At 39.4% G+C, this 27,359-nt stretch overlaps 2 protein-coding genes across 7 annotated transcripts in view; both read right to left on the minus strand.

The window, feature by feature from the left end:
• Positions 1–15,157, minus strand: part of LOC108147430 (talin-2) — a 30,972-nt gene extending 15,815 nt beyond the window's left edge. For 4 of the 6 annotated variants that reach the window (XR_001774523.2, XM_017273907.2, XM_017273904.2 and 1 more), the window contains exons 1-2: positions 15,051–15,157; positions 3,594–3,829 (exon numbers count right to left, since the gene is read on the minus strand). The gene's annotated coding sequence lies outside the window, so the exon portion shown is untranslated. Of the gene's footprint in view, positions 1–784; positions 1,475–3,593; positions 3,830–13,157; positions 13,342–15,050 lie in introns of those variants that run through there. The other 2 variants (XM_017273905.2, XM_017273906.2) reach the window with 2 other exon arrangements.
• Positions 15,158–23,414: 8,257 nt separating this feature from the next.
• On the minus strand, positions 23,415–27,083 carry LOC108147466 (protein ERGIC-53). Its single transcript, XM_017274004.2, has 5 exons — positions 26,851–27,083; positions 25,942–26,663; positions 25,394–25,866; positions 24,398–24,523; positions 23,415–24,329 (listed from the first exon to the last, which is right to left on the minus strand). The coding sequence occupies exons 1-5, from the start codon at positions 27,038–27,040 to the stop codon at positions 24,293–24,295; spliced, it is 1,548 nt and encodes a 515-aa protein (XP_017129493.1). The 5' UTR covers positions 27,041–27,083; the 3' UTR covers positions 23,415–24,292.
• Positions 27,084–27,359: the final 276 nt, after the last annotated feature.

Raw genomic sequence — 27,359 nt, forward strand, 5'->3', positions numbered from 1 at the left:
TTGTTTTGTAAAGCAACCACCGACAGCAAATTACAGATGGCTAATAAAACATGGTAATCAAGGAAATATTCGTTAATTTTAGTGCAAACTGAGCAGGCGGCGTGAAAAGGCGAATATGGCCTGCGGCTGCCACGAATTTTCACAGTGGGCGCTTGGCCCAAGCTATTTACCCTCCCCCTCCAACCGCCCGCACTGCGATGTCTCCTCCTCCACAGCTGGCCACCAACCGATACCATCCGAATGCAAATGGAACCCATGCAAGGAGTCGGCGGTGGAGTCACTAATTGGCAACCACTTTCCATCCAGAAGTCACACTGAGCTGCTAATGGATGTAATTTACTGCCGACAACGTTTTTCTATGAGCACAACTAATTAATTGAGTGTGGACCTGGATCGCAAGGCGGCTTATGGATTTTAACATACAGGGCAATTTTTAAAGTAATCTTTTAAAAGTTCGATTTTAACAAATTTGAAACTAAGCTAGTTTGACAAAAATGAAGCCTTAATATGAGAAGTACCCATTAATAAATTTAAGTTTTAAGGATTAAATTTTTGATTGAAAAGTTGATATAGAATGTGTTGACAAATCCTTAAAAGAAACCAAAAACCATTTTTTATTTATATCAGAAATTCAAATTTTTAAATTATTATTTAGCTTTTTTTATAAAATTTTTGATCTAGAATTGTAGTAAAATCCCTAAAATATTTAGATAAATCCTTTTAAGAAACTCGTTTTAAAAAGTACCAGTACTGTTATTTCTATACGTTTATAAGTTCTACTTACTTTTCAAACACTTTGTAAAACTCATCGTGGGATCTTGTTTACAACGATGTTCTTTCGTAGATGTTAATAAGTTTGTTCGTGGGTTGACGATCGAAAAACGTTAAGGCACAAAGCTTACGGTTACGGTTTTAGGTCTAAACGCTTATAAAGGCACGCTCGGGCGTAGTGTGTTTCTTTGTGTGTGGTGTTGGGTGTGTTTTTTGGTGTTTAACAAGATCTTTGCGATCGATCGGTTGACGTTGTCATCGAAAGGCATTACGGGGTGTCGAAAGGGGATTTTAAAAATCGTTGACTGCGACGGCAGCGCTGGGTCAGGTGAGTCCTGCGACTCCTGCGAGTCCTGCGGATCCTGCGGGGCAACTGCTCGACGAGCTGAGGCACGTTTGTGGTGTTGGCAACGGAGCGTACCGTTTTTGTACAAAATGTGTACGGAACCGAAACTGAATTTACAAATACTCAACACAAAACGATGGCAAAAACCGCTAACAATTTGGAAAATCTTAAAAAACGCGTATACATCATAATAACGTGGGAATTCTCAATGTTCTCAATTTTCGTTGGCTTTAACAAATAACGTTTAAAATTTTCGAGTTCTCTAGTGTAAAAGCTTTCTTTGTGTAAATGGTGTAAAGTATATATAAACGTCTGACTTTTGTGTATATATTTTTTTTTAAAAACGTGTAAAGCTTGGTAACAAATTTTAATAGTTTTTTTTTGTGTTTTTTATTTTTGTTTTAATGTTTTTTTTTTGTGTTATTTTTTGTTCTAAGGCAAATTAGTGGCAGAGTTTTGAGCGGCGATTGGATCGCATTGACTTAAGGTCTATCAAAAGTAAAGTATCTGTCCAAGGCACTCGACGACAACAACGCAGTGTGTGTGTGTGGTGTGTGTTTGTGTGTTTTGAAAAGTTAAGAATACTTCTTAGGGATAAGGCACGAACTATGACGAAAAACAGGAACCGAAACGGTACAAAAGGCACTTGACCGCTTGAAACTTAACGAATTGGTTTTTAAAAACTCAACAAGAACTCAGGCACAAAACGGTTGCAGAACGCGGTTGACTTGGCACTTTTTCTGACTTGGTCTCTGAGCTGGCAAGTCCTGCCCGATCAGCGGCTAGGCCTAGAATGATGTGCTATGCCGGCGACACATCGTGAGCTTCTGATGTCAGCATCATCCATTCCACTAGTCGTAACCGTTGTGTGAATCCGCGACTCAACGGCGTCGTCCTGGCGGCACATCGGCGCATGCTCCGCGGACAGGATGCCAGGATGCTGGGATGCTGGGATGATGGGATGCCGGGATGAGATGGCATGTGCCTGGGTTACCCTCTTGCCTGGCTGCGCGAAAAGGATGTGAGTAGGTGGGCTGCTGTGCGAGATCGTAAAAACTGCCTATCCTCCGCTGCCAAAACGGGGAGGGTTTGGGTTGCACAGTAACATTTTGGCTTTTTCACTTCGCTTTCTTGGTTTTATGTGTGCGGAAAATCCACCACCAACTGGGAGCGCCCAATGGGTGGCAATGGACCGCCAATGGCTGAACTTCGCTTTCGCCTTATGTACAACAGAAGAATTGTTTTTGCCAAAGCCCATTTACATGGCCAAAATTGTATAAATTAAACTTGGCTCTTTTTTGCGCTGGGGGAAACAACAACAACATCTCGTCGGGGCATGCAAAATGAATAATGGTTAAAGAATACCGGGAAATCGGACAGCGGGAGATCTCTGCTTTCTAACTTCTCTTTAATTAATCTGATTTGCTTGATTAATTGTAACCGAATGAGTTAAGTAAATTTCGTCCATAGCACAGTGTGCAACAATCTTTAAGATACAATTGAGTATCGTCCTATCGCCCCAATCTCCACCCACCACTCCCACTTATCTGTGCAATCGCTGTCGACATAAAAGCGAACGGAGAACAAAAAAATAAGCTCGACTGGCGCGACATTCTGGCGCCAAAGCCACCATTTTGTCTGGCCATATAACCGAAGTGTGTGTGCTTCGTCCTGATGCGCGTGTGGCTGCGTAGGAGTCCTGTGGTGGCCGCCAAGGAATCTGCACAGTTTTCACTTGTCTTGGGACACGACGTTTACTCCTTCGCAGCCATGTTTTCCCTCTGATTGCTTTGCCTTCTTCCCTTCCCGTCCCTTCGGAAAGGATAACAGAATGCCATCGGGCAGCGCCAATGTGGAGCCTTTTTATGTAATTTGCACAGTTTTTATTCTTGTTTGTTAAGTGGAAAAATAGAATTTGCCCAGATACAGTGGACTCGTCTGAGGCATAAAACAGAGCCATAAAGTTTAAGAAGGCATTTTTCTTTTTTATAGGTAGATATTGGCCGTTAGATCTCCTTGATTAATTGTGTTTTTCAGTGCGACCAAAGCAGCAGTTTTCTCACTATCCAATAAAATGACAAATGTTATAAAGATAGATAAGGATGATGGTCAAATAAATACAGGTTGGAGTTTTTTAACTCGTATTTTCTATCGTGCCTGTAAAAAATCGTCGTGAGATCAGCAATTTTGGTAACTTTCGTTGAACAGAACAAATTAGATTGTCGATAAAACACTCAAAAATAATTTTTTTTTGATGTCACAATCAAAACATCCCATCAAACATTCTTTTAAAAGCCAAAGATATGATAAGGTTAAATATAAACAGGCAAAAGTAGGTGTCATATGCCAAATAAGACAGTGAATAAGTCGATGGCAACGCTATTAAAATAGAAAGTAAACACTAAACAGCACTTCCTTCCTAATCTTAAAAGTAATTATTTGATTATGCAAATATTGTTAAACACCTTTTACTTACCTCAAATTCGTTGTTGGCCGCTTATCTCCGGCTATTGGTTTGTTCGATTTAGTTTCAGTTGTTAAGAAGATAGTGGAGAAATGTGTTTAACGAAAGTTGTTTGTTGTGTGTCCGCCCGTGTGTTGTTGTGTGTGTAAGTGCTGGCAGTGTTAAGTGTGTGGTCGTTGTCGTTACGTTGTTTGTTTCTTCGTTGCTTGTTGCGGTTGTCGTTTGTTTGATTTGTTTGTTTAGAAGATCTGCAAATAGAAGAGCAGAGCGAACGGTTAAAACTGCATTTGCAAACCTGGCGGCAGGAAAATCTCTATCTATCCACAAAGTTGCCACTGTGGCAACTTCAAAGCCCAAAGCCATCCACTCCAAACTCCACAAAGCATTTTTCCTGTTTTCATTTTCCATATTAGCACAGCTCGACCTCGGCGCCGATGGGTGGATGAGTCTGTTAGTCTGTTAGGTGGGGCAAGTTGGAGGTGCAGGGTAGGGGTGGGCCGCCGACTCGAAGCCGATATAGCTGCACATATATGGCTAGATGTCGGCATTGCGGTTAATGCCACCAAGGCAGCCGGAGCAAGAGCAGCCACCGATATGTGCGCACATAGAATACCATTCCAAGAATGCTGCACCAGACTTTTCCATTAGCGTTCGCACATCGCCAGCGACTTTTGTTTATAGCAACAAAAAATATCAATCAACACCCAAAAGCCCAAAAGAGTGCATCAATGGAGCAGAGCGGGATCGGGCAAAGAGTCGGAAGGATCGGATAGAGAGTTGTCAGCTGCAGCTGGTCAAGAATGCGGCTGCTGTCTTCACCATTTCTGACCATTAACCCTCTATATAACCACTAGAGTGTTTTTAAAAAAAAAATCTGGTAGATTTCTGTATACAAACAAAGGACTTCTTTAAAGTTCTTAAAAATGGCACTAAGAATTTGATAAACAAATATTAAAAGATATTTGATTTGACGAACCACATTTTAAGTTCAAAACAAAAACGACACTCTACTGATAAAAACGTATCATTCAGCAAACTTTCCAGAGAATGAGTAATTTGTTAGCAGTAGCTTGAACAAAATGTAAATGTAATCAGACAGCTTTTTAGAGATCAGAGCCTTGTTAGTCATAAATAAATAAAAAATTATTAAAGATACTATTCATTTAAATAATGAGTCAAACATATAAAACTTCAGAAATGTTTTAGTAAAAGTTTTTCGTTACCATAAAACAAATAATAGTTTGTAATATTTTGGCTTCAAATAATTTCCTAATATTTTATTTAAAGCCATTTGGTGACAAGAGTAACCATGGGGTTAAAACCACTCGGCTTATATGCCCCCAACCGAGTCAATTACAGGTGCAGGTCAGTCCTCAACTCATTGGCAAGACAAAAGCTTGGGGCGTGGGCGCCTCCCACTGATCTCCTGGCCCCCTTCCAGCCTCCCCCACCCCTGCTCCGTTCAATGAAAGCGAAAATTCGATTGTGGGCGTTGGACAAGTTTCTGTAGTTTCTGTAGTTTCTGTTTAGTAGGTCGACGGCTGATTGCGTTTGTACATGGGTTGTTGGTGGGTATGTATTTCGTTCTTCGCGGGGCAATCAAAATTACAAAACGATAGTGTCACGTAGTTATAGCGAACACAATCTGAGACCTTGGCACGATTCTGCCATGCAGCCAGATGTCGGGTTAGGTGCTCAGGCACGTTCTACAATGCCGAACCTCCGAGCTGCTGAAAGGGTTCCCGAGTGCTTTATGGCCAAGACAGACAACATGGACACGCCAGATTAAGAGGAACTGTTGAATAGGTTTATTGACCCGAGGACAAGGAAATATGCGGAGATCCGAGATAAAAACCGGCGGATATTCATGCTGCTCTCGAGATACTCAGGTCAAGCAAAGTACCTCTCTTCATAAAATGTTTACTATTTTATGAAAAGATTTAATTAAATTTATTACATAATTTTCTCTTTTATACAAATGACTAAGAAACAAATTTCCAACTAATAAATAAGCTAATCTTCATTATTGGATTAAGCTTTTAAAATAGCTGTCTGTCACCCCATGTCAAAAAATACTAATAATGTACACACATAAAGACAAATAAAATAATACATCATACATGCGGGCGGAGGATGACTACACATGCAAGTGCTTAAATCAGCTTCCAATGCTATAAATCATATCACAACTCAAAAAAAAGAAAAGTAGAGAAAGGGAAAGGAGAATTTAAATAAACTGCCAGAGAAAATTCAACGTGAAATGTGTTCAAAAAAGTTCCCTATACGATAAAAGAAAAACAGATTTTAATTAAACCAAAACAACATTCAGACCTCATACGCCATACTAGTTGTGCCCAATCCTACATTCATTCTATATATATATGGAACGCTATAAATACCGAGCATAAACGAGAACTTTCAAGGTAAACAAAGTAATATTTGTGGAGCAGACAAATCTCTTGGATTTTCCATTCGATGCGCACCCAAATCAATGAACAGTGTTGAAACTGAAAGTGTGAAGAAAGGCAATCCCCACGGATCATAGTTGCCCCCTGACCAAAGTTGTGGCACGATTTCCATGCAAGACTGGAAATAGAACACTGCCACCTAAGCGAAGAGTCCGAGGTTCCCAAAAAGTAGTCATTTCTCCCCCAGGCGATCACATACAACACAGATCTTTAATCCAATGAAATAGTCCCCCTGCAGAGCTTTCACTGTACTTGGCTGGTGGTGACGATGATGATGATGATGATGATGATGATGATGACGATGATGATGCTACTCTTGGCTCATTCATTTGCTCATACCCTGAGTCATAGCTGAATTTATAGAAATTTCAATTTTAGTGTACTACACGGGGCCAGTTTAGAGGTCCAACAGATGGCCAGAGCGATCCCCACCGGCGACTCGCTTGATTATTAGTTGCGCTTGAGTAATGTAACAGCAGCATCAAACGACTCATGCAAAAAGTTTTATTTCGCTTTTCAAGTCAGCGAAAATTGACGAGCGGTCAGTGAAAAAAAGGTCGTTAAACAAATGTGTCACGATCCAGTGACAAGGTACTGAAAATTACTTAATGAGTGCAGTTATGCCAGTCGAAAGCTACTCAGTTTTAACATAGTTTTCCCGTAAAAACATTATGTTTTTTCGCTGGAAGAGAGTTCTGATTATGGACGCCTATAATTAGGCATTGTTTGTATAGCCATTAAGTGACTGAGGGAAAAGTGTGCTAACCAAACGTTTATACAATGTTCATTCTTGAATTCATTTTGTCTATATATACGATGTTAAAAATATATCAATAACATAAGCTTTAAATGAAATGTTGAGTTGGTAATAAATGGTTTTAAAAACGCAATCAATACATAAGAAGAAAACCCTTCGAACTCAAAAATATTTAAAAATCAGTAGTTGATCTTTTTTTTTTTTTTAAAAATCAGACATGATACACAATGCCCACAAACGTAAGACGTTATAATGTTTATTTGCCGTTTTTGCACATTCAACTTGTTTTCGTTTACATTTTCAGCACTTATAAACAGCAGTCACGTTCTTACGTTTCCTTTTTATCTGCTTGGGTCATTCAACTCAACTCAAATGATCGCCAATAAACACTTTTTGGCTGAAATAACATTCTCCTTGAGCTTGAGTTGATTTCGGAAATTTTCCCCAAGGAAAAGTAGCAAAGTTAAGTAGCCTGATAAAAAGCAAGGCCCGCCCGCACCCAGCACTTTCGAACTCACAACAGGGGTCAAATTGGCAGATTTGACATACAGACTATATATGCACCTTGGATAACCCCTGACTGCGGCTGTAATTTGAGTAAACAAGACATCGTCGCCGGGGCAACTCCGCAATGAGCAATGGGCAATGTGGCCAACAATGGGGCTCAAATTTGTGTATCGCTATCAGCATCGCCAGCAACAACAATGGGCAGCCAATGATGATGGCAAAATCCAGATAAAAGATGCATTAAAAGTAACAAAATACACAAATAAACACACGAACAAACGGCCAAAGGATGGATAGATGGATGGAGATCCCAGGATGGATGGATAGATGGATGGGTGGGTGGGATAGACAAACAAACAAATCAAATCGAATGATTCGACGACCACAAAAGTGACGTCAAAAGGGGGAGGCTGCAGCCAGTGGGTTGATGAGATAGGATCGGGTTGAATGAATAGCCTCGATGGTCCTGTAATTTTCAATTATCATCAAGGTGGTGGCACATCAAATAATGTGGCCAAATTATGTCAGCCAAGTGATAAGGATCAATGTTCTAATTACAATCCTTTAAGAAGCGTGCTTGTAATTAGCTAAGCTCATGATACACAAGCTCATCCATGAACAAAGCTGCTTAGTACTTATATTCTCGTTCTGTATAGTAAGTAGCATTCATTTGAGAACGAGCAGTCAGCTGCAACTGAGTGCAAATTCTCAAAGATTTAGATAAACTTTGTAATTTTTAAAATATCTGTTATGAGACTAAACTGTTTCAAATTAAAACTTTTTACAAAAAAATTGAAACTCTGATTGCAAGAAAAAATCCAGTTTCGTAAATAATTAATCAAAGAGTACATAAAAAAACGTTTCTTGACAAGTCCAGTACTTCAAGATAAACTTTAAGAACTATGTGTAATATTTTAAGAGATAATTAGAAATTCATAAAGAAGACTGCGTCACAACAGAAAAACACATACTATGTAGGCATTCTTTTTCTTTATTCTTTTTTTAAAGAAATTTTATGAATATGAATTCCTAAAATCTAATGTAATTTGGTCTTGGAATTTGAACTTAAGATTTATTTTTAATTCCTCTCTTATAATTGCCTGTCAGCACATTTATAGACTCCAGTGTATATTCCCCCCAAGAAATTTCACATTTCCTGCCAACATGGATTGCCTTCGCTTCCTTCCTTCCTTTTCTCGACGTATACTACACCATCTACATACGAAAGACATTGCCAAGCAATTTTATGATTGGATGCCAAGTTCCATTCCCATGCCACTGCCTGCCCACTTAAGAAGGAGCCCCTCCATTGAGTCACCCTCTTTGGTGGCCACCTCCTGCTCATCACCCTCGTTTTCTGCCCCTCATCCACAACGGACATCGTCAATCGGAGACGGCAAAAAATTAGGCTCCCGCCAGTCGGGCTCCAATGGATTTTCGCACAAGTGAGTGCCAAAAGCGACAGTGCCACACAACATATATGTGTAGAAATTTATATGTGCGTATTTATACATAGCGATATAACAAATAGTCAGGGGCATCCCTGCGAGAGGGACCTGCAGCTGGCCTGACTTTGAGGGGCAGCACTCGAATGCCAATGCATCCATAAGCCGAATAAGAAATGAATTCTTATTTTCACACTCACTCACTGACACTGGCGACACACAAAGCAGTTCCATTGATTAAAAGAGGCACCCAATCCCCCAGCCAGATGGAAATAAATTGCGAGGCAAGGCCAAGCCTAGCGATAACTGCCGATGGACACGACAGTCTCGGGAAAAGGGGAAGCAGTCATTTGGAGTGATAATCAAATCGGGAAAGGAATGCATAAAATGGGGGACTAATAACAGGCAATTTCTTAATTTACAAGGTCCTAAGAAATTATTGCAGATCAAACAAATATCTATTTAAGAGTTTTTCAGTAAGAATACCACAAATATATAAACAGACATGGATTTTTAAGAGGGATATACTTTTTTTTCAACACCAATTTTCAATTTCGTTTACTAAGAAAAAATATTTAAATTGGGTGCTGAAATTGCTATTTTATTTTATTTGTCCTATGGGTTTTTTTGTTGTAGTTCACAGCCATTGAAACCGCCTAAAAGCAAGTTTTTTTTCATTATTCAACAGCCAATCGATCATAATTAAAGATTTTTTTGTTTTCTGTGTAAACATTTCTTCTAATGGCTAGAGTTAGAGAAATTTAAAAGCAGTTTTAGACATTTCCCTTGGCGCTACAAAGCTATAAAATTGAAATCCTCAAGATTTCCAGCTATTTTCCATTATAAACCCGCTCAGCGGGAATTCGGGGGTGTGACAAACCGCAACCCGTTGCAGTGGGAATGCCAAAGCTGACAGACATATCGACTGACCGCATCGAATCGTTTGGCTGATGGACTGACAGATTGATGAAGTGCCCAAATGCGTGTTCACTCGGCCCTCAAGCAAACAAGTCCGCAGAGCAGAAAAGCGCCAATGAATTACTGACGTAATCAACCCGGGATTTACGACACCCACAGCGATATAGGAGACGACAAGCCGATCGGAGGGGCCCAACCCAACCCAGCCCAACTTCCACCGGCGATAAACGAAACAAATAAAATGAAACGTCCTCTCGCCGAGTTCGGTAGTCGATGGGGAAAATTAATTTTTGCATAAATCTTCGCATGCGTTTGTTTGCATACAAACATGGTGACAATAAAAGTCATGCCGCCGAAGGCAGACAACAAATGCGAATGAATATGAATACTTTAAGTTTATTTTTAGAAGCGAATGCATATTCTTTTATCAGCATTAATAGTAAACAAGGGGTCCTCTCTCTCCATCCGACTTTTAATGACTCAACGATGAGTGTGCTGGCAAAAAGGGAATGCGAATCGAGTTGAGTTGAATCGAATCGAAGCAAGAAGGAAATGCTCGAAATTCCGATTCAGATGGTCGTTTCTGTTCTTCGCTTCCACCTCCGCCACTTGAGTTCCGCGTAATTAAGAAACATTCCAAAACAATAAACTATTCCACAATATGGAGCAACCAATCGAACTCAATATGGGATCTTCTACGAGTTCTGAGTTTGTGGCTCATTTTGTTTATTTAGCATTTCGGTTGTTTGATTCAGGTCCGGTGCAAAAGCGAAACATGTGTGCGGCAGCATTAAGCCCACATAAACTCACATGAGCCCCAAGTTGTTGTGTCTCTTGTACAGAGGAGAAAACGTAAGATCTACACGTTATATAAACATTTTAATTACATTTAATAGGCTTGACTTTAATAAATCCATTATAATTTAAACTAAAGACATTATAAACCTTCTTTATTTAAGAATGATTGATTTTCAGCGGTCTTCTTATAAGATCTCTTGTCTTTATAACTGAAGTTAGGCCAGATCTGATGGCTATTTTCTCAGTGTATCTATATATAGCCTATGTATATTCAGCATGTACGCCATTATGTATCTGAAGTGCAACACAAAACCATTGAAAATGCTGAGGCGTTAAGAAAATAGAGCGCACACACCAGTTGTTATTTTTATTTTTTAATTGTTATTACGCTGTTCGTTTTGCATTTGTTCTTTTGGTTGCCGACAGTTGTATGGAGCGTTGAATTTTGATATTGTAACAAATTTGCCGGGTGGCTTAAATTGCTTTAATTGAGCTTGAAACATGCATTGGACAAATGACTGGAAAATCGAAATAAATCAAAGGTAACATGATTGAATGAATATTAAATGGTACTTTATAACCTCTCAATGCATTTTTATTTCCTTTTTTAATAACTTTGAAGCCTTTACAGTGACTTTTGTAATTTTGTAAACCAATCATAAACTACCAATTTAACGCTTGCCAAATAAAATTTAATTAATCCCGAAAATATGAAGTAATGCTCGATGCAAAAACATCCCCGGGACATCACTCTCTTTTTCGAAAGTTGTGTGGCAAGCGTTCGTTGGAAGACCTTTGCACTCAGTCTCTCGTCTCGCCCAGAGCAAAGCGAATTAATGAATACAGCTCAATTAATAAAACAGCGAACAAAAAGTATGCAAAACCATAAAAAAAACAAAGCAGATACAAGTGGAAAATGCAGTCACTTGTCTGGCAACAGCGGCAATCGAAACGTGCCCCAAAATGGGCAACACAAGCTGCTGCCCACCAGCGTTCCACCAGTGACCGAGTTACAAATCAGTTTACTCAATGAATTGCTGCTCTATCAAAACGAATGTACAAGCAACACCAGAATATAACACTTTAAAGACCCGACAATCACTTAAATAATTTTTGGTCCTATTTTCCGATAAAATTAATAATAAAGTTCTTTATACATTTGGTATAACTTTCTTTTCTATATAAGGCATATCTTGCGTTTAGAGAATACGAGGAAATCAAATTCAAGATAAGATGGTAAAAGTAGAACAATCACTCAATTTTTCTTGCGTGAGAAGTCTAACATATACCAAAAACCTTATCTATTTGGTGTTAATGTTGATGTATTTATTATGAAAAAGAATGTATCAGTTGAACACTGAATGCTGGAAAACATTTATTACCAAGAGTAATGTTTAAAACTCAAAAACAAGAATAACACATATATTGTTTTAAAGAACCTAACTTATTTGATGAAAATAGTGTCATAATTATCTAGGCCTTAAAGTGTTTGTTAAGTGTATCTTTGGCTTAGCGGATGCAAAGCGTCCCCACGTCCAAGTCCGAAATATTTGGTGGATGTGGAGCCGATGCACTGCCCACACAGCGACATGGAGTGAAAATGAGCTCCGATCTCGATTTCTTTATGTTTCCGAAGCGTGTTTATGTGGCGGGCATTCCAAAACCGATGCCCACTAATAAGGTCGAAAAGCTCGAAAGAGAGAGGCTGAAAATAACAACAGCTTTAAACGAGCGCATTGACATTTTGAGATAATGGATAAATAATACAAAATACGCCCACAAAATGGAGCGACGGCGAAATTTGCCAAACAATCGAACGAAAAATGTGAGGAAAACAGCACAAAAGGCAGAGAAATTATGACAAAAACACCGAAAGGCGCGAGATATTTAAATATAAAGAAGAGAGCGGAAAGAGAGCAAAAACAATAAATCTACATAGAGATACAAAACAAATCTAAGCGTATGTGTATCTTAAAGATAAATCGTATTTATGAGTGAGTAGAGTGGGAGGCCAGCCAGCTGCTAGGCAAACGAGAAATTTAGAATGAAATATCTGTGTCTGTTTAGCGTACACAGAGAGGAATATTGGTTTCTTCTTGAGATCAATACAATATATAAATAAATAGATCAATACAATGTTCAATTGAGCAAATGAAAAGGCATTTAAACCATTATCTTAATAATAATATAAATAACCAGTTTTATGAAATGAGCAAATTATAAAAACATAATTGAATATAAACTTTAATATTTGAACAACTTTTAACTGAACTTTCATTTTAAAGTAGGCAATACTTATAGAAATTGAAAATATAAAATAATCCGATAAGCTAACATTTTAGGTTGCATGCATTTTAAGGTATAGCATCATGATCGAAAATAATCCCAATTTTTTTCTGTGTGAACTAGCGTAAAGTCAGGGGCAGACATCAAAAAGCAGACGTCGACGCAGGCGCCGACAGAGCGATGAGGTAATTTTGTAGCTTGTTTTATAGAATGCTCAAAATCCGAATTGCGGAAAAAGGTTTTCCGAGGGTTTCGGCGCACAACGCGCAGGCGTAACGCACAATTTACGTTCAAATCGAGTTACACAATGGATTTGCTTAATTCTGGCACATATTCCCCTCTGAATGGGTAAAAATAACACCATATGTCACACACTTATACTCGCGCACTCGTATACCTTCTTTATTTTCCACAATTAAGCTGGAAACTCTTTTGATATTTGAACTTGAACGATATGTGCGATATGCGATATATATATATATATATCTGTATGTACGAGTCGGAGATATATATATAAATTTGTATAGCGATATCGGGCGCGGCACAATCGAACGAATTGGCACCGACGGCGGACAAAACTCGAATGAGCGGGCCGTAGAGGCGAATGGTTCGCTGGGTTCCATGGGAAATATGAGCAACATGAGCAACAGATGGGAGAGCCGCGAAGAGAGCCACCTGCTAGGCTCCTCTCTTCGGATTCTCCTGATCGCCGTCTGCAAATGTAAACAAAACAAAAGGTGCCAGCAAAAGAGAGGGCAGGAGGAGGAAGCCAACCGCCACAAGGTGATGGACCCGCGCCAATGGTGACTAATCTTTTGGTCCCAACTTATGGCTCTTTCTTTCTTCTCACAAATAACCAGAGAGGAAGCGACAAAGTGGAAGTGGAAGTGGAAGTGAGCTTAGTCACTTCGGGAATTCTACGAAAAAGGCATTACTGCTACCGCTACCAACTATATAGGGCTCATACAATCCAAGGGCAGGCAAGCCCAATTAGGCTATTTGGTAATTGTCATCAAAAGAAACGTGGTTATATTGTTGACTTATTCAAATTTTATGAGAAAACGTTTGTTTTGTTATATTTTTATAAAGCGTTTTATGTTGTGACATACGCAATTCTTATATTCATTTTAAGGTGGAAATCGCAGGAAAAAATGTTTAAATTAAAGATTATTTCTTCATTTCCAAACTGAAGATATTTTTGGTATTTTCAAAGTTGATTTAGAAAATAAATTGAGTAAGCTTTGAATTATTGTAAGATCTCTTTTAAGCAAAGAGAATTTTTTGTATAACTTATTCTTTGGTTCTTAAAATAATAATTAAAGAACTACCAAACACTTGAAACGCATTCTGGGTCAGCTTCTACAACCCAAATTTTTGCTAATCCAAAAAAAGGAAGGGTTACAGAGTCTTATTATAAAACTAAGGTTACTAGTTATCTGATGCAGATTTTTGGTAAGGGGAGTTAGAGCTCTGGAACATAACTTACTCTCCCCTTTTAGTAAAAAACTGCGTAAACAAAAGGAAAGGAATGGCCTGTTGACTTCAATTAGGCCCAATTATTGACGCAATTGAGGGGCTGACTGTGGCCCTGGAAGAGTTAAATCTTTTTACCAGTGCCAGCGGGACGTCAGCACGAGTCTCGCGGTCCTCAGATCTTCGGGGGTTGCTGAGTTAACTCCACAATTAAGTTGAGAATTGAAGGCAATTTGCGAATCCCGCGATTCCGACTCTTCAACCGGGGTTATCTTATCGCGGATGGAATGTACAGTGCACCCTACATACGCCACTCCACCCTCTCCAGCTGTTCAATCAACTCCGATAAAGCCGTCAAACCAAACCAACTGCTGCGCTGATAATGCGCCGCAGTCGCAGTTGGACCCTCGTTAATTGAATTATATTCGCAGCTTTGGCTAAAAAAAGTTGCACTTTAATTAGCATAAAACGTAGGCGAGACATACACAAACAAACAAATGCGGGCGTTCCCTTTTTTATACGAGTGGCGCACAACAAAAACTTGGCCAAAAGGGCGGAATTCGCGTGACCATCACAACAAATGTGCTGGCGGGGTGGACCAAAATCCGGAGGGGGAAGGGTTGTGTTACGTATTGGGGGGATGACGACTCCACCCCGGAGGAGCACCCACTAGGCGGCAACAACAAAATATGCGACCAAACTGCTGGCCAGGCCGCAGCTGAATTTGCACTTGCTCTGTTTACCCGCTTTTCCCGCCCGCGGAAAATCACTATTGGCTGAATTTCACTGTACAGGTACTAAACATTGGTTAACTTACAGAAACACACGGCGAAAAGGGCTTAAAGAGTGCTAAAACCGAGTAAATAAAACTATAAAAACACTTTACAATAAATTCGTCGTAGTAGGACAGTGTGGCCGTTTGCCGCGCAGCTATCGATATATCGATAACTGAAGCTGGCGTTAGTGTATTTTATTTAAAAATGATTAATTTTTGAATAGTTTTTTAAAAAATATAGTACACTTTTATTTTTCTTACTCTAGAAATATCTAAAAAAAATATCTGCCAAGCGAGGACAAATTTTACAAAGGAACAACAGGCTGTTAAGTTAAGGGTCACCCTAAGGCTGGCGCCAATTTTAAAAAGCTGCCAAGTAATGCTGTTTTGCCAAAACAAGACTTAAAGATCCAACAGTTTGTATTTAAATCTTAATACCAAGCAGCATGATTAATGAAGGTTTTTTGGCCTTACACAAACGCACCCCCACACAAACTTGATAAATTTGTCCGCTTTTCCTGAATTTTCTGCGAGACGATCATCGTTTCCGTTTTGATTTTGGGCGATTGGAGGGCAGCCAAGTGTACAACTTACAACCCCCGACAACGAAGGGCAATCTGAGGGCCGAAAAACAAAAACTAGCCAAAATCATAAAAATAAGCGAGCAAATTCATGACTTTGGCAAAGTCAGCGGACCGCATATAGCGCGCGTCTTTGGGGGCCCTTTCACTGGGGTTGCTTTCCCTATGCCAGCCAAATAAAAATAAATTTAATGTTCCTGTTTTTTTCCTCCTTTCTCGACTTGTCAAGGATTTCATATGCGTCCATGGGTATATGTGTAAGCTTAATTTATGCTGCAAAACATCTCGAGCATAAACAGGAAGCAAGCGTCCGCGCTTCTTCTTCTGCTGCACAGAAAATAAATAAAGCTAGATTTTGATTTGAGATAATACACAATATATTAAAACTGTCTACAATTTAACATAAGGAATAACGTTCCTTTGCTAGAACCAGATGAATATATTAAATGGTTACCACGATTCTTAGCATGTTATTTGCTGAAATGTATTGATTTTGGACTTAGAGGGTTAAAATTTAACTTTTTTAACGATTATTTGATAAATTTATAAATAAATATATATATATATATATATATATATAAATATATAATTTATATAAAGACACAATATTTAATCATTTATCCAAAAAAATAACTAACAATTAAAAACTGAAAACAAAAGGACAAAAATCATGTAAAAAGTTAAAAAAAGCCGGTATGCCTGTTGTTTTTGTGGAATTTCAATCAATATATCATTAGGAATCATTTATTGCTTAGTCCTTGTTAACCGACAATATAACTTTATTGTTACATTGTACATATACAAATCTTAAAAAATATATATTTTTCCCCTGTGCATATGGCCCGCCCTTTGCTACTTTGTGAAATTTCTTGAAATAAAGTCAAGTTCGAGGCTTGGGCGCAAATTCAATTAATTTCAATCGAACGCCTGTCGTTCTGGGCATCCGGCATTGATGTCCCGCGATCCAGGCCTGCAGATACAGATACGCAGATGGAAGATAGAGGATGTAAAGATACATATATGCACTCACCCCTCGGACCGATAAATCTCGGAACTGGCACACTCACTGGCACACACACGCCTGTTATGACTGCCGGCCAAGCCGAACGCATCGACATGTGTCCTGGTCCTCGTGCTCCTGGTGCTCCTGCTGCGTCATTGCTTTAGTTCCGGTTGAGTTTCTGCCAGCGCTTGCCAAGATTTATGTCACTTTGTTGGGACAACAAAGGGGCTGCGCCCGTCCGGGAATGGGATGTGAAAACCAGATTCGCAAATCCTTTCCTCGAGTGACCCACTTGGGACTGACCAGCGAGGAGCAACGCTAATTGAGCGATCTTCCGGTTGGCTAATGGGTTAAGCTGGCCAAGTGCCCATATATCATGTCCTTGGCTGTGATAATTTCGGCATTTTATCAACCAAAATTTAGAGGGTTTTTGGCCCTCGGCGAGATTTATGACCATCTAATTGAGTTTGTAGTTTTCTAGTTTCGGATGTGGAGTCGTCAGAGTTCTTTGGAGACCAATAAAATGGGTAAAATATAATTAATAAAATATCATGTTTTATAGGCATTCGAAACTAGAAAGAACTTGAGCTCTTAATGCAGTGAAAAATGTTGATAGGGACAAACGAAGAATTTATGAGGGTGAGAAGTTTCCACTCAATTGTTTTTTGTGGCAACTTATAGTTTTATAAATATATCAGAGTTTAAAGAGCAAGTTGTGTTAAGTTTCCTAAATAATGCTATTAAAAATATATATTTGAAGAATAACTCACAATAAAAGAAAAAAATGCTTTAAAATTTGTATGATTTCTACCAATTATAAAGATATAAAAAGTGTTTTCTTCAAAATCTTTCATTTTAAATATAAAATTTAACTTAATTCTTTGAAATTCGATACACTTTTCAATAATTACTTCAACTGTCCTTTATTTACAATATTTTGTAACCCTTAAAAGTTTTTTCATATTCCGGAAATGCGTAAACTCGTTAAATATTGCTTGACAAATTCCCCACAAATTCGAAGCACTTGAACGACATTTGCATGCGGGCAAATACAAAAAAGTGGCGAGAATAAAACTTATATTGAGAACAATAAAAATTTATGAAAACCCATTAGGGCGAGGCTGGAAAAACAAGCCAGCGACTACAAATTGCCGACAGCCGTCCACGTCCTATCCACGGCACGCTCAAACCCCTTCTTGGATGAACCCGTGATCGGAGCGGAGTGGAGTAGAAGGGGAGTTTTTGGCCACAAATTATTTTTATAGCTGAGCCCGATCCCAGGCACGAGTACGGCGAGTTATGCGCCGGAGAATCTCATAACCAATCCGGGACTAAGCCCATGGAAGTGCCCGGATGGACGTCTCGGTCGTAAAAAGATGAGAATAACTCAAAGGACTGCACGGTGAAAAACATTGAGAAAGTTTAAGGAATTTCAACAAAAATTGCTTAATTTTATTGGAATATATATGATTACATTTTTAATTAGACCTCAATTTTGATTTGTTTTTTAAAATACAGCTTCACTTTTAACATTTACATCATTTTAATATTTAAAATATTTCTTCTTAGTTGTATAATGTATAACATTCCTTGATGTAAGATTCCTTAGATACTGATTGTTGATTTTAAGTAAATTCAATGAGTCAATATAACAAAGCCTTATTCTCTAAGTGAAAACGAAAGTGGGAGTGGATATTGTACCGCGTTATTGTCATTGTCACTGTCGTCTGGAGGCATGGACATGGAAGAGAGCAAATTTTAATTGATGACGATTTCATTAAAATTTCAGACAGCCGCGGCGGCAATCCTGAAAATCTACATCCTGCATCCCCAGCGTGTGGCAATAAAAATGCAAACAAGCGGCGCGTGGGCGATGTCCTTGCTCCAGGATCCAGGAGATGATGAAAATGATGAAGATGATGAAGATGACGACGGCGGGTTAACTCGCCCAGCGAAGTGTGAAGGATGCAAAAAGTTAATCGCTCAGGCGGACGGCCCGGCACTTTGTATCTGGCCAGATGTGTTAATGTTTCTCGATCCCAGCCCCGAACAGGGGTATTTTTTATTGCGCTGTCCAGGACATTCGGCATCCTGCGGGATGTGTGTTTGCGCACTAAGTAAATTGCGTAAATTTATGGCTGCGTAAATTGTTTAATGACTCAACAGTCTATTTATCCAGGCGAGTCCATGCACCGACATGGCCTAATGGCCATGTTGAGGTTGAGTTTGAATCCGAGGCGTTTGGGATTCGGAATTCAGTTTAGTGTCAAGGGTGTCAAGTGGAGGAGGTTGTGTCCAGAATTAAACGAGAGGTGGTGCAATGAACTTGTTAAAAGTTCCATGCGTACAAGGCATTTGTTTATTCGTAGGTTCAGACATTTAGGTGTTTGTTCAATGCGTTTAATGAACATTTTAATTGTATTTTTCTGTACTCGAGAGCTCTTAATCTAACATATTGTTTATAATTTTATTTACTTTTCTGATTTTAATATCATGGCTTTAGGCATATTTCAAAGATAATATAACCTAAGCAAAATAATTTGGTAAATAATTTATTTTTCCTTTTATTTTTTGTTGAAGTACAATTTCATATATACGATGTACTTGCGATATACGGTTTAAATTTCACTTTTTTAAATATTTAAACCGAAACAACATTTGTCTGGCATTTATAAAAATATTTTCCTTAACTCACCAAAAATTTTGACTGAATGCTCATTATTTTATGGTAGAGAAAATGCATTCTTATCTCAAACTATTTCGAAGTCAATCTTGAGGTCTTCCGAAAAACACCACAATTCTATCGTTCTGTAAAAAGTTTACGAATACATTTCAACTTAATTGTCTTCACTTAATTTTCCCTCAATGGAGTATTTTCGGGACCGCTGACATGTCAGTGCTTAGAAGACGATTTCTTATCCCAGCCGAGGGATCTTTGTCGCTGGTTGTGCCAGCAATTAAGCAAGCATTAAACATGTAAACTGCTCGCAACGCCCCAGAGATCAAGGATTGGGATGAGCAGGAGGAGATGGCATCCCGAGCAGGGAGTGGGAACCCCTTACCTTGGGTGGTTGGCTGTCCAATTCCGTTTCCAATTCGCTGACTTGTCGCACCCAGTCACAAACTGGCGGACGATAAACGCCGCTGATAGCACAGCATTTATCAGGGAGCTGGGAACAAGCTCAATTGAGTTTCAAATTGATGTCACCATTATCGGGAACTGTCATCTAAGGACCGTGATGGGGTGACGGCAACATGAGGGATGGGCCCACAAAAAAAAAAAAAAAAAAAAAACAACAACAACACACATATAACACAACAAGGAGGTGGGGCTGAGCTGATATGTATCCCGTATTTATTTATAATTTTTTCATCATTTATCAGCGGGACTACTTTCTCACAAGCCCGCAATTGCATATTTATGTAGATGTGCAGTGTGCAATTTCAGTTTGCGCTTCGATTTAAGTGCTCATAAATAAAAATCCCCGCCAAAAATCCACCCCGGGAAAATCGGAATGGGAAAATGTTGGTGTGATGGCTGGGGAGGGGGAAGAGGGAAGGAAAAGTCCACCCCGGGTGAACTGTCAAAAAGGCAACGGAAAGTTTGTAAACAAAACTAATGCCGACATGGGTGTTGATAAAGTTCTCCAAACTTGTGGCACCCCCAACCCCAATCCACATCCATTCCCGGCTTATTGAATTGCCCTACACGCTTGATTGCCCGCTAAACGGATGAGGGGCAGGGATTCTCCCGGGGAGGAGGAGGAGGTGACTTTGGCCATTCGATTCGTGTGTGACATGTGGATTCGTCATACCAAAAAGCGCAAAATATTATCCAGGCCCAACTTTTGTTCTGGTTTCTCTCGCAAAAACATTCACAAAGGGTGCAGGACTCGGAATGCTGGATGCACGATGCAGAATGCCAGTAAATAGGGCGACGGGTTTCAATGGGACTCCATTTGCCAGCTCGCTTCAATGGAATTGTGACTTGTGTCTAATGGACTATCCTTTGTCATCCTCCGACCCGCGACTTAATGGCATCGGCAAACTAAAGCAGTTGCACAAACATCCAGCATCCGAGGAGCAGTTTTCCCATTGTCCTTGCACTTTGGGTGGGACGATTTTCCTATGGAAATCTTTAAACACATTCAAACGCAGATGGAAGGATATTTATTTGATCGTTACAAGATAACTTGGTTTGTCATCAGGTTTTACTTAAAACGCAGAACTCTTTAAGACACTATTTTTTCTAGAATTTTATTAGCTTGCATTTATAAATATAAAAACATCGCCTAAAGAAAATAATATTTATAAAATAAGTTCCAGCTTTGTCAGGCCATATTTCTAACCTTTCATTTGTGTCTTGTTTTTTTTTTGTTTTAAAAAAACAAATTAATTTGTTCAACTAGAATTGCAATAAATTCACCTTCTAAACCGGAAAAATGAAGTGAAACAATTTAATAAAAGGATTTGATGTGACTTTGGCATTTCTGCGTTTTTTTTGTAAAAAGATTTTATTTTTAAATTCTAGGAAAATAATTCATTAAAGATTCATTAATAAATTCGCTTATAAAAATGTTACTAAGCATTTAATATGTTTGAAAAGAAATATTAAAACACTATCAATTTTAAAGTTAATTTTCTAATTAAGCTGACACTGATGAAGGCAACAAACGAAATGGATAAAAACACTTTGTTTAGTTTTATAAGATAATTAGATGAGTCTAAATTCATTTTAACTTAAGCTCCCTTAAGCTGCCTTCGGGTCATTAGCAAATTACGAGGCAAATTCAATTTTCAGATTAGCAACAAAGTTTGTAATCCGGTGACGGCCAATTTGCTTTCTTCGCCGACTGACGGAGAAAAGAAATCTGCCCAGATCGGATGACAGTTATGGAAATTTATGATTCATTGTGAGGCATTTGGGTAGCTGGCGGAGATTGCTCGTACCAATGTAATCCATTTGTTTGCGCAACATTTGTCACGCTGCCACTGCTCCTCATCGCAAAGAAATCCCGAGGACAGGGACATGGGCTGGGGATTTGTCAACAGCCGCAGCTACATATATCGCAGTGATATATCCGGCCAGATCCACCCCGTTACATCGTAACTACTTTGACTTTGATTTTATATCCCCTTTTTCGCAAATGTTTGGCAAATGTTGCGAACTGTCGTCCTCGTTGTTGGTTTGCCGATTGCAGGAGGGCGGGGAATAAGGACATTCGGGAGGGGATTTATGAATTTCATTTACTAATGGATTGTGGTGAGCTCTGAAATTCCACAGATGTGTAAATATGCAATATGGATTAATAAAGTTATGCCATCCTTTTTAAAATGTGTCTATACTGAACTGGATGGTTAAATGGTAATAAAATTTAAGTGTTTAGTTTACGCAAAACATTATTATTCTTAATCGTTATCAATAAGATGGATAGTTAACCTAAGTTGGTTAATCTTCAAATTAAATACATTTTACATTTCTTTTCTGATGTTCATATCGTAAAATTAGTTTGTTGTATATTTTTAAGGAATTGTTTTGCAAGCCTGCATCCCTTTCCCATTCAAAAAATACGTTTTACCTTTCCTCTAAATATTCTAACAGCGAACTAGGACTGCTATTTACTTTAAACAATGCGGATCTAAAAGAGACTTGGAATTTTTAAAACAAATTTCGTTTTAATTCAATCCACTATTTTGTATTATAAGCACAATACGTAGTTTGATTTAAAATAATCGAAGAAAGGAAATAAATAAATATGAAATAATAATAACAATCTTATTAAGAATAATCTAATTGATAATTTCAGATTCAGGAACTGTTTTGGGAATTATGAAAGATAATTTCCCCTTATTAAACCATTAAAATTCGTTTTTGATCTTTATTTAAATAAAATAAGCTAATTTAGTATATTTTAATTTAAGATAGATTTACTTAATAGTGTCAATTTATTTTTAAACCGCATAGGCTAAAGTATTATTAAACTTAAGCATTTACCATACTTTACGTAGACGGAGAAAGTTTACAGACAAAGATCATTTATTATAACTAAACCAACATATCTTAAAAATATATTATATTTTAGTTGCTTGTGTGGAGTCTATACTATAGAAAAGGTTTTGTTACAGTGCACCAGTCTCATCCCTGCTGTGAAAACCCTCTCAGAATGGAACCATTTTCTCTGTTTGCGAGCCTCATGCCGATTGGCTGTTATAAAAAGTTAATAGTCGTTCAAGTCCCCCTTCCAATACCCTTTTGAACTGGTCCTGCTTCGGCGCAATGGAAGTACATAAGACTCGGAGCACATAAGCGGAGCTACCATCCAACCACACACCAGTCTCTAAGCCCCACATATAACCATAACCCCTTCCCCGATCCCGGAGTGAATTTATAGCATGGGCCGCGACTGCCGTTGGCTTCTGTCCATTTATCTTTGGCTGGGTTTTCCTGGGTTTTTATTCTTTTGGGCGGGGGGAGCAGTGGGCAGTGGAATGGGAACCCAAACCACAGAGGACCTGCCCACAATGCCACCAATGGCAGTTACATTTTACGGGCAAAGTTCACCAGGACCCAACTTGTCCCCAGCTCCACGCACTTTGGCGACCAAGTGGCGCCATTTTTGCCGCATTGTCATCGATTCGAGGACGAGAGTGGGCAACTGACAGGGATTCTAGTTTATGCTTACGAGGACTTTTCGAGAAATAAAGTTTTTCCGCTGTCGATATCAGCGGAAATAATTTCGGGTTCGGGGGAGTATAAAAATAAAATAAAAGAGCTCAACCAAGCGATAAAGTTGGACAGTTAAGGATAGACTTTTGTGACGGTTTTTTTTTTCTATAAATTGATTTTTATTTTTAGTTTAAACATTTCTATCGAGACTGGAATGGACAACATATATAAAAACACACTTCCTTCAATTGTTTTATAATTTATCAGTTTGTATATTAAGATTATTCAGTAGAAAACTTTCTTACTTCGCACCAAAGTCATGCGAAAAAAACAAAATCTTAGATTGACAATTCTTCATAATTATTAAATAAATTCACTTTCAGGCTAAATAACAAAAAAACTGGCTGAGTCGCTTTGTTTAATCCATAGCGCTTGAAAATGGAAAAAAAGATTTGTGTTGCCAATTCAGTTTTTAGGGAGGCGAGCCCACGATATTTTAAAAATTAGCTATGCTTACGGAATTTTCATATATTTATAGTTTTTTTCGATTTTTATTTATTTTTTTATATTAGTTTTTTTTTTGTTTTATAGAAATGCCTGCACACATGATATGCAGAGTTGAGAATGGAGTGAAACTTTCGACTTGACTTGCTAAACAATAAAAAACATCTTCTGCGGGCTAATAGTAATCTAGAGGGAAGTTTGTATTGTGGCTTCTTCGACGGTTTCCTCGTTTTGTATTGCGTGGCATTGTCATGAGGCTTATTCATTGTTCAAATTTCTTGTTCTCTCTTCGATTAAGTAACGATTTGAATTTGTATTCGGGACCTGACTTGTAAAACAGACTTCTATATCAAAAACAAACAATTATACGTAATGGTAGAGCATGGTACGCAGAAGTCTTAAATCTTTCATTTTAACTAATTGTAGTTGCTGCCTAGTCAGGTGTGCGAATTTGTTTCCTCGTGTTTTGTGTGGGTGTGTGCTTGTATGTTTGTTTGCTCGTTACGATCCCAAAAAGTCGCGATTTTGCCTAATAGAACTTTTTCGCTTGTGCTTCGCTGCGGTTTCTGCAACGAATAATAATGCAAAAATTGATAAGTTAAAGTTCCTGTGTCAAACGTTAATCAATACTCACTTGAACACGTTGTAGATAAAGATTAGCAGCAATTGAACAACGGTTACGCTTAGGAACAAAGTGACTCCAACGCAGTTGCCCGTGGGACAATTGGCCACCTGCGCCGCTCCTTGTGGTCCGCCCAATCTATAAAGAAAATGTATTTTGAATATGTATCAGTATTATTAACCACAACAAAGCATCCAAAACTATTCACTATTTACATAAAATATAACAAAAGCTAAAGGACCAAAATCTGTTTAAAGATAAACTTATGTGACCATTTTAATGGAGAAAACATTTTTATCGTATCTGACATACACATACTGCGTATTATTCCTGTTTTATGTTTCATATAAATAACTATTTTTTAATGAGAAACATTTTTTTATGAAATTTTTCATATGTTAACTTTTTAAATAATTTCTATGGAAAACATTATTTTATCAAATAATTAAACTTACTTAGGAATTTAGTATTCACTTTACTCCTATTCTTATTGGTGAAATATTTAGCATTTACAAAAAACGGAAACATATTTTAATTGATTCATAAAAACCCTTACAAGATCGTATTTTCGGTTTTATAGTTTTCTTTGTTTGCATTATTATAATTAACTTATTGCGCATATCTAACACATGCAAACCGGGTTTTATAAAAATAAATTTAAAGGTCCTACTAACACTTGATGAAACCATTTTTAGCAACTTAAAATTAACTCTATGATAAAAATGTTGATTTTGAACAAGTTAACAATTTAGTATTCAGGATAAGGTCCATTACACAACTTTTAGCTATTTAAATATTACCATATTTTAGACTTTATAATTTCCCTCTATGTCACTCCTATCGTGTTTTCTTTTATAAGCTTAGTTTAAGTTTAGAAATCATTCTTTAAAACGTATAAACAAAAACGTAGCTGATAACGATTGTTTAGCCATGCTCATTGAATAAAATGCTAACTTGGACGACAACTGGTTTTAAAAATTAAGAGTTGTTGATTAACATATTGCTCACCTCTGGCCCACGTGGGTGATACCCTGCTTGACCTGGTTCATGCCATCGCGCATCTCGGCGATCAGCGTTTGCACATCGTAGCCGGTGGATTGGATTTGTGCGGTGGGCGCGTGCTTCTGATTCGTTTGAATGTTATCAGTACGCACATTGATATCGCCCACAAGTTGGCGTATCTCGCGGATGGAGCTGAGCAGTACGTTTTGGTTGGTTAGCAGCAGATCGACATCGGTCCTGGTCACGGCGCCAACGGGCAGTTGTTGCTGGACTCCACCGGCGGCGGGCGGAGGCAGAGCCTGGCCGGCATTGCGCGACACCAGCGACAACGTGGTCTCCTGGCGTCCAATGATCTCATCAACCTTGCGGGACAGCTCGCGCAGATGATCGGCGATCTGGCTCTGACCCTGCCAGATCTGGCGCAACTCGCGCTGGTTCTCCGACTCGTAGAACTCCTCCCAGTCCTCCTCGTCTTTGTGCTGTTGGATTATGCGATTATTGATTATCGGTCATGCAGATAAGCCATCTTTATCGGCTGCCTGCGTGGCACTCACCTCGTCGGGATGCTCCTTCTTGTACTCCAGCTTCTGCTTCTCCAGCTTGTCCTGGTACTCCTTGTACTCCTGCGTCAGCTTCTCCTGGTTGTCCACCTTGGGTTGCTCCAGTGCACCTGCGCCGGCGGCATGCAGCGAGGTGGTCAGGAAGTGGAACACATCGTGATCATCGGCCAGACCGCCGGTGGCGGCCGAGATGCCAAAGTATCCGTTCTTGGGCAGATTAACGTTATCCGCCCGCAGACACAGCTCGTAGTCATCGTTATTGTTGGTCATTCCGTTGTGGATGAGCACGGTGAGCACATTGTTGTAGTACTCGATGCGCGCCCGCGTGGGGAAGGGTTTGTTACGGAAATCCCTGAGACAACCGCTCAGGAGCTGGGTGGTGCCATCGTTGGCATGGTCGTACAGCTTGGTGCCATCGTTGAGCACAGCACTGATGTAGGGATTGTTGTGTTTGTTGTCGTTGTCGAAGGAGTCGAACATGATGGCGAGACCGTTCCAGCGGTCCGAGGATCCAAACACCGGTCCGTTGTAGTCACCCTTCTCCGTGGTGTACCAGAAGGCCAGACCATCGGCTCCGATCCGGCCACGTCCCGTCACCCGGAACACAATCTCCACGTCCCACCAGTCGAAGTTCGTCTGGGATTTCGTCCAGATGGCACCCTTCTGGGAGCGCAGCGACGGCGCCACGCGCACACTTTCCGAACTGGCGATGGCATCTGCAATGAGTAGCAACAAGTAGTGGCTATAGAAACACCCGGAAAGACGCCCAAATCGAAATCCAAACAAAGTGCCTGCGTGTACACTTGGCCGCCTCGCGCCATCTCGCTCGCACCCACGGCGGCAGAGCGGCAGCGAGTGGGCCAAAACAACTGACGTGGAGCTGCGTCTTCCACTCGTACTCACTTCCCCCGTACTCCCAAAACGGCACGGTGCCGTCTTTCTGGGCCAAATACGGCGGCTTGAACGAGTACTTGTACTCGAAGCGTCGGTGCACGCCCACGGCCCCAGGACTCAGGTTGCCGGTGGCCTCGGAGCAGGGATTCCACGCCAGGAAGCACAAAACAAGGGCCAGAATTGGAAATGTAGGCCGCATTTTGCAATTTATGTGTTGACAAAAAGAGTGGAGGGGGAGAAACATCGATGCCAAGAAGTCATCAATGTCATCGATGTTTTCAAAACATCGTTCCTATCGATGTTTGACAGAGACTATCGATACGTATCCGTCTTCTCTGTTAGTTCGATTTTTCGCTTACATTTCACTGTTAGCTCGACGTATTGCTAACATTTCACTGTTAGTTCGACGTTTCGCTAACATTTCTCTGCAAAACACAAACACACCACATGCACGCAAAAATGTTAAATATCAAGTGTTCTAAAAAAAATCTCACATCATTGTTATCGATAACCACCTA

This window comes from Drosophila elegans, unplaced genomic scaffold (assembly GCF_018152505.1).
Source record: "Drosophila elegans isolate 14027-0461.03 unplaced genomic scaffold, ASM1815250v1 contig_208, whole genome shotgun sequence".
Classification (NCBI taxonomy): domain Eukaryota; kingdom Metazoa; phylum Arthropoda; class Insecta; order Diptera; family Drosophilidae; genus Drosophila; species Drosophila elegans.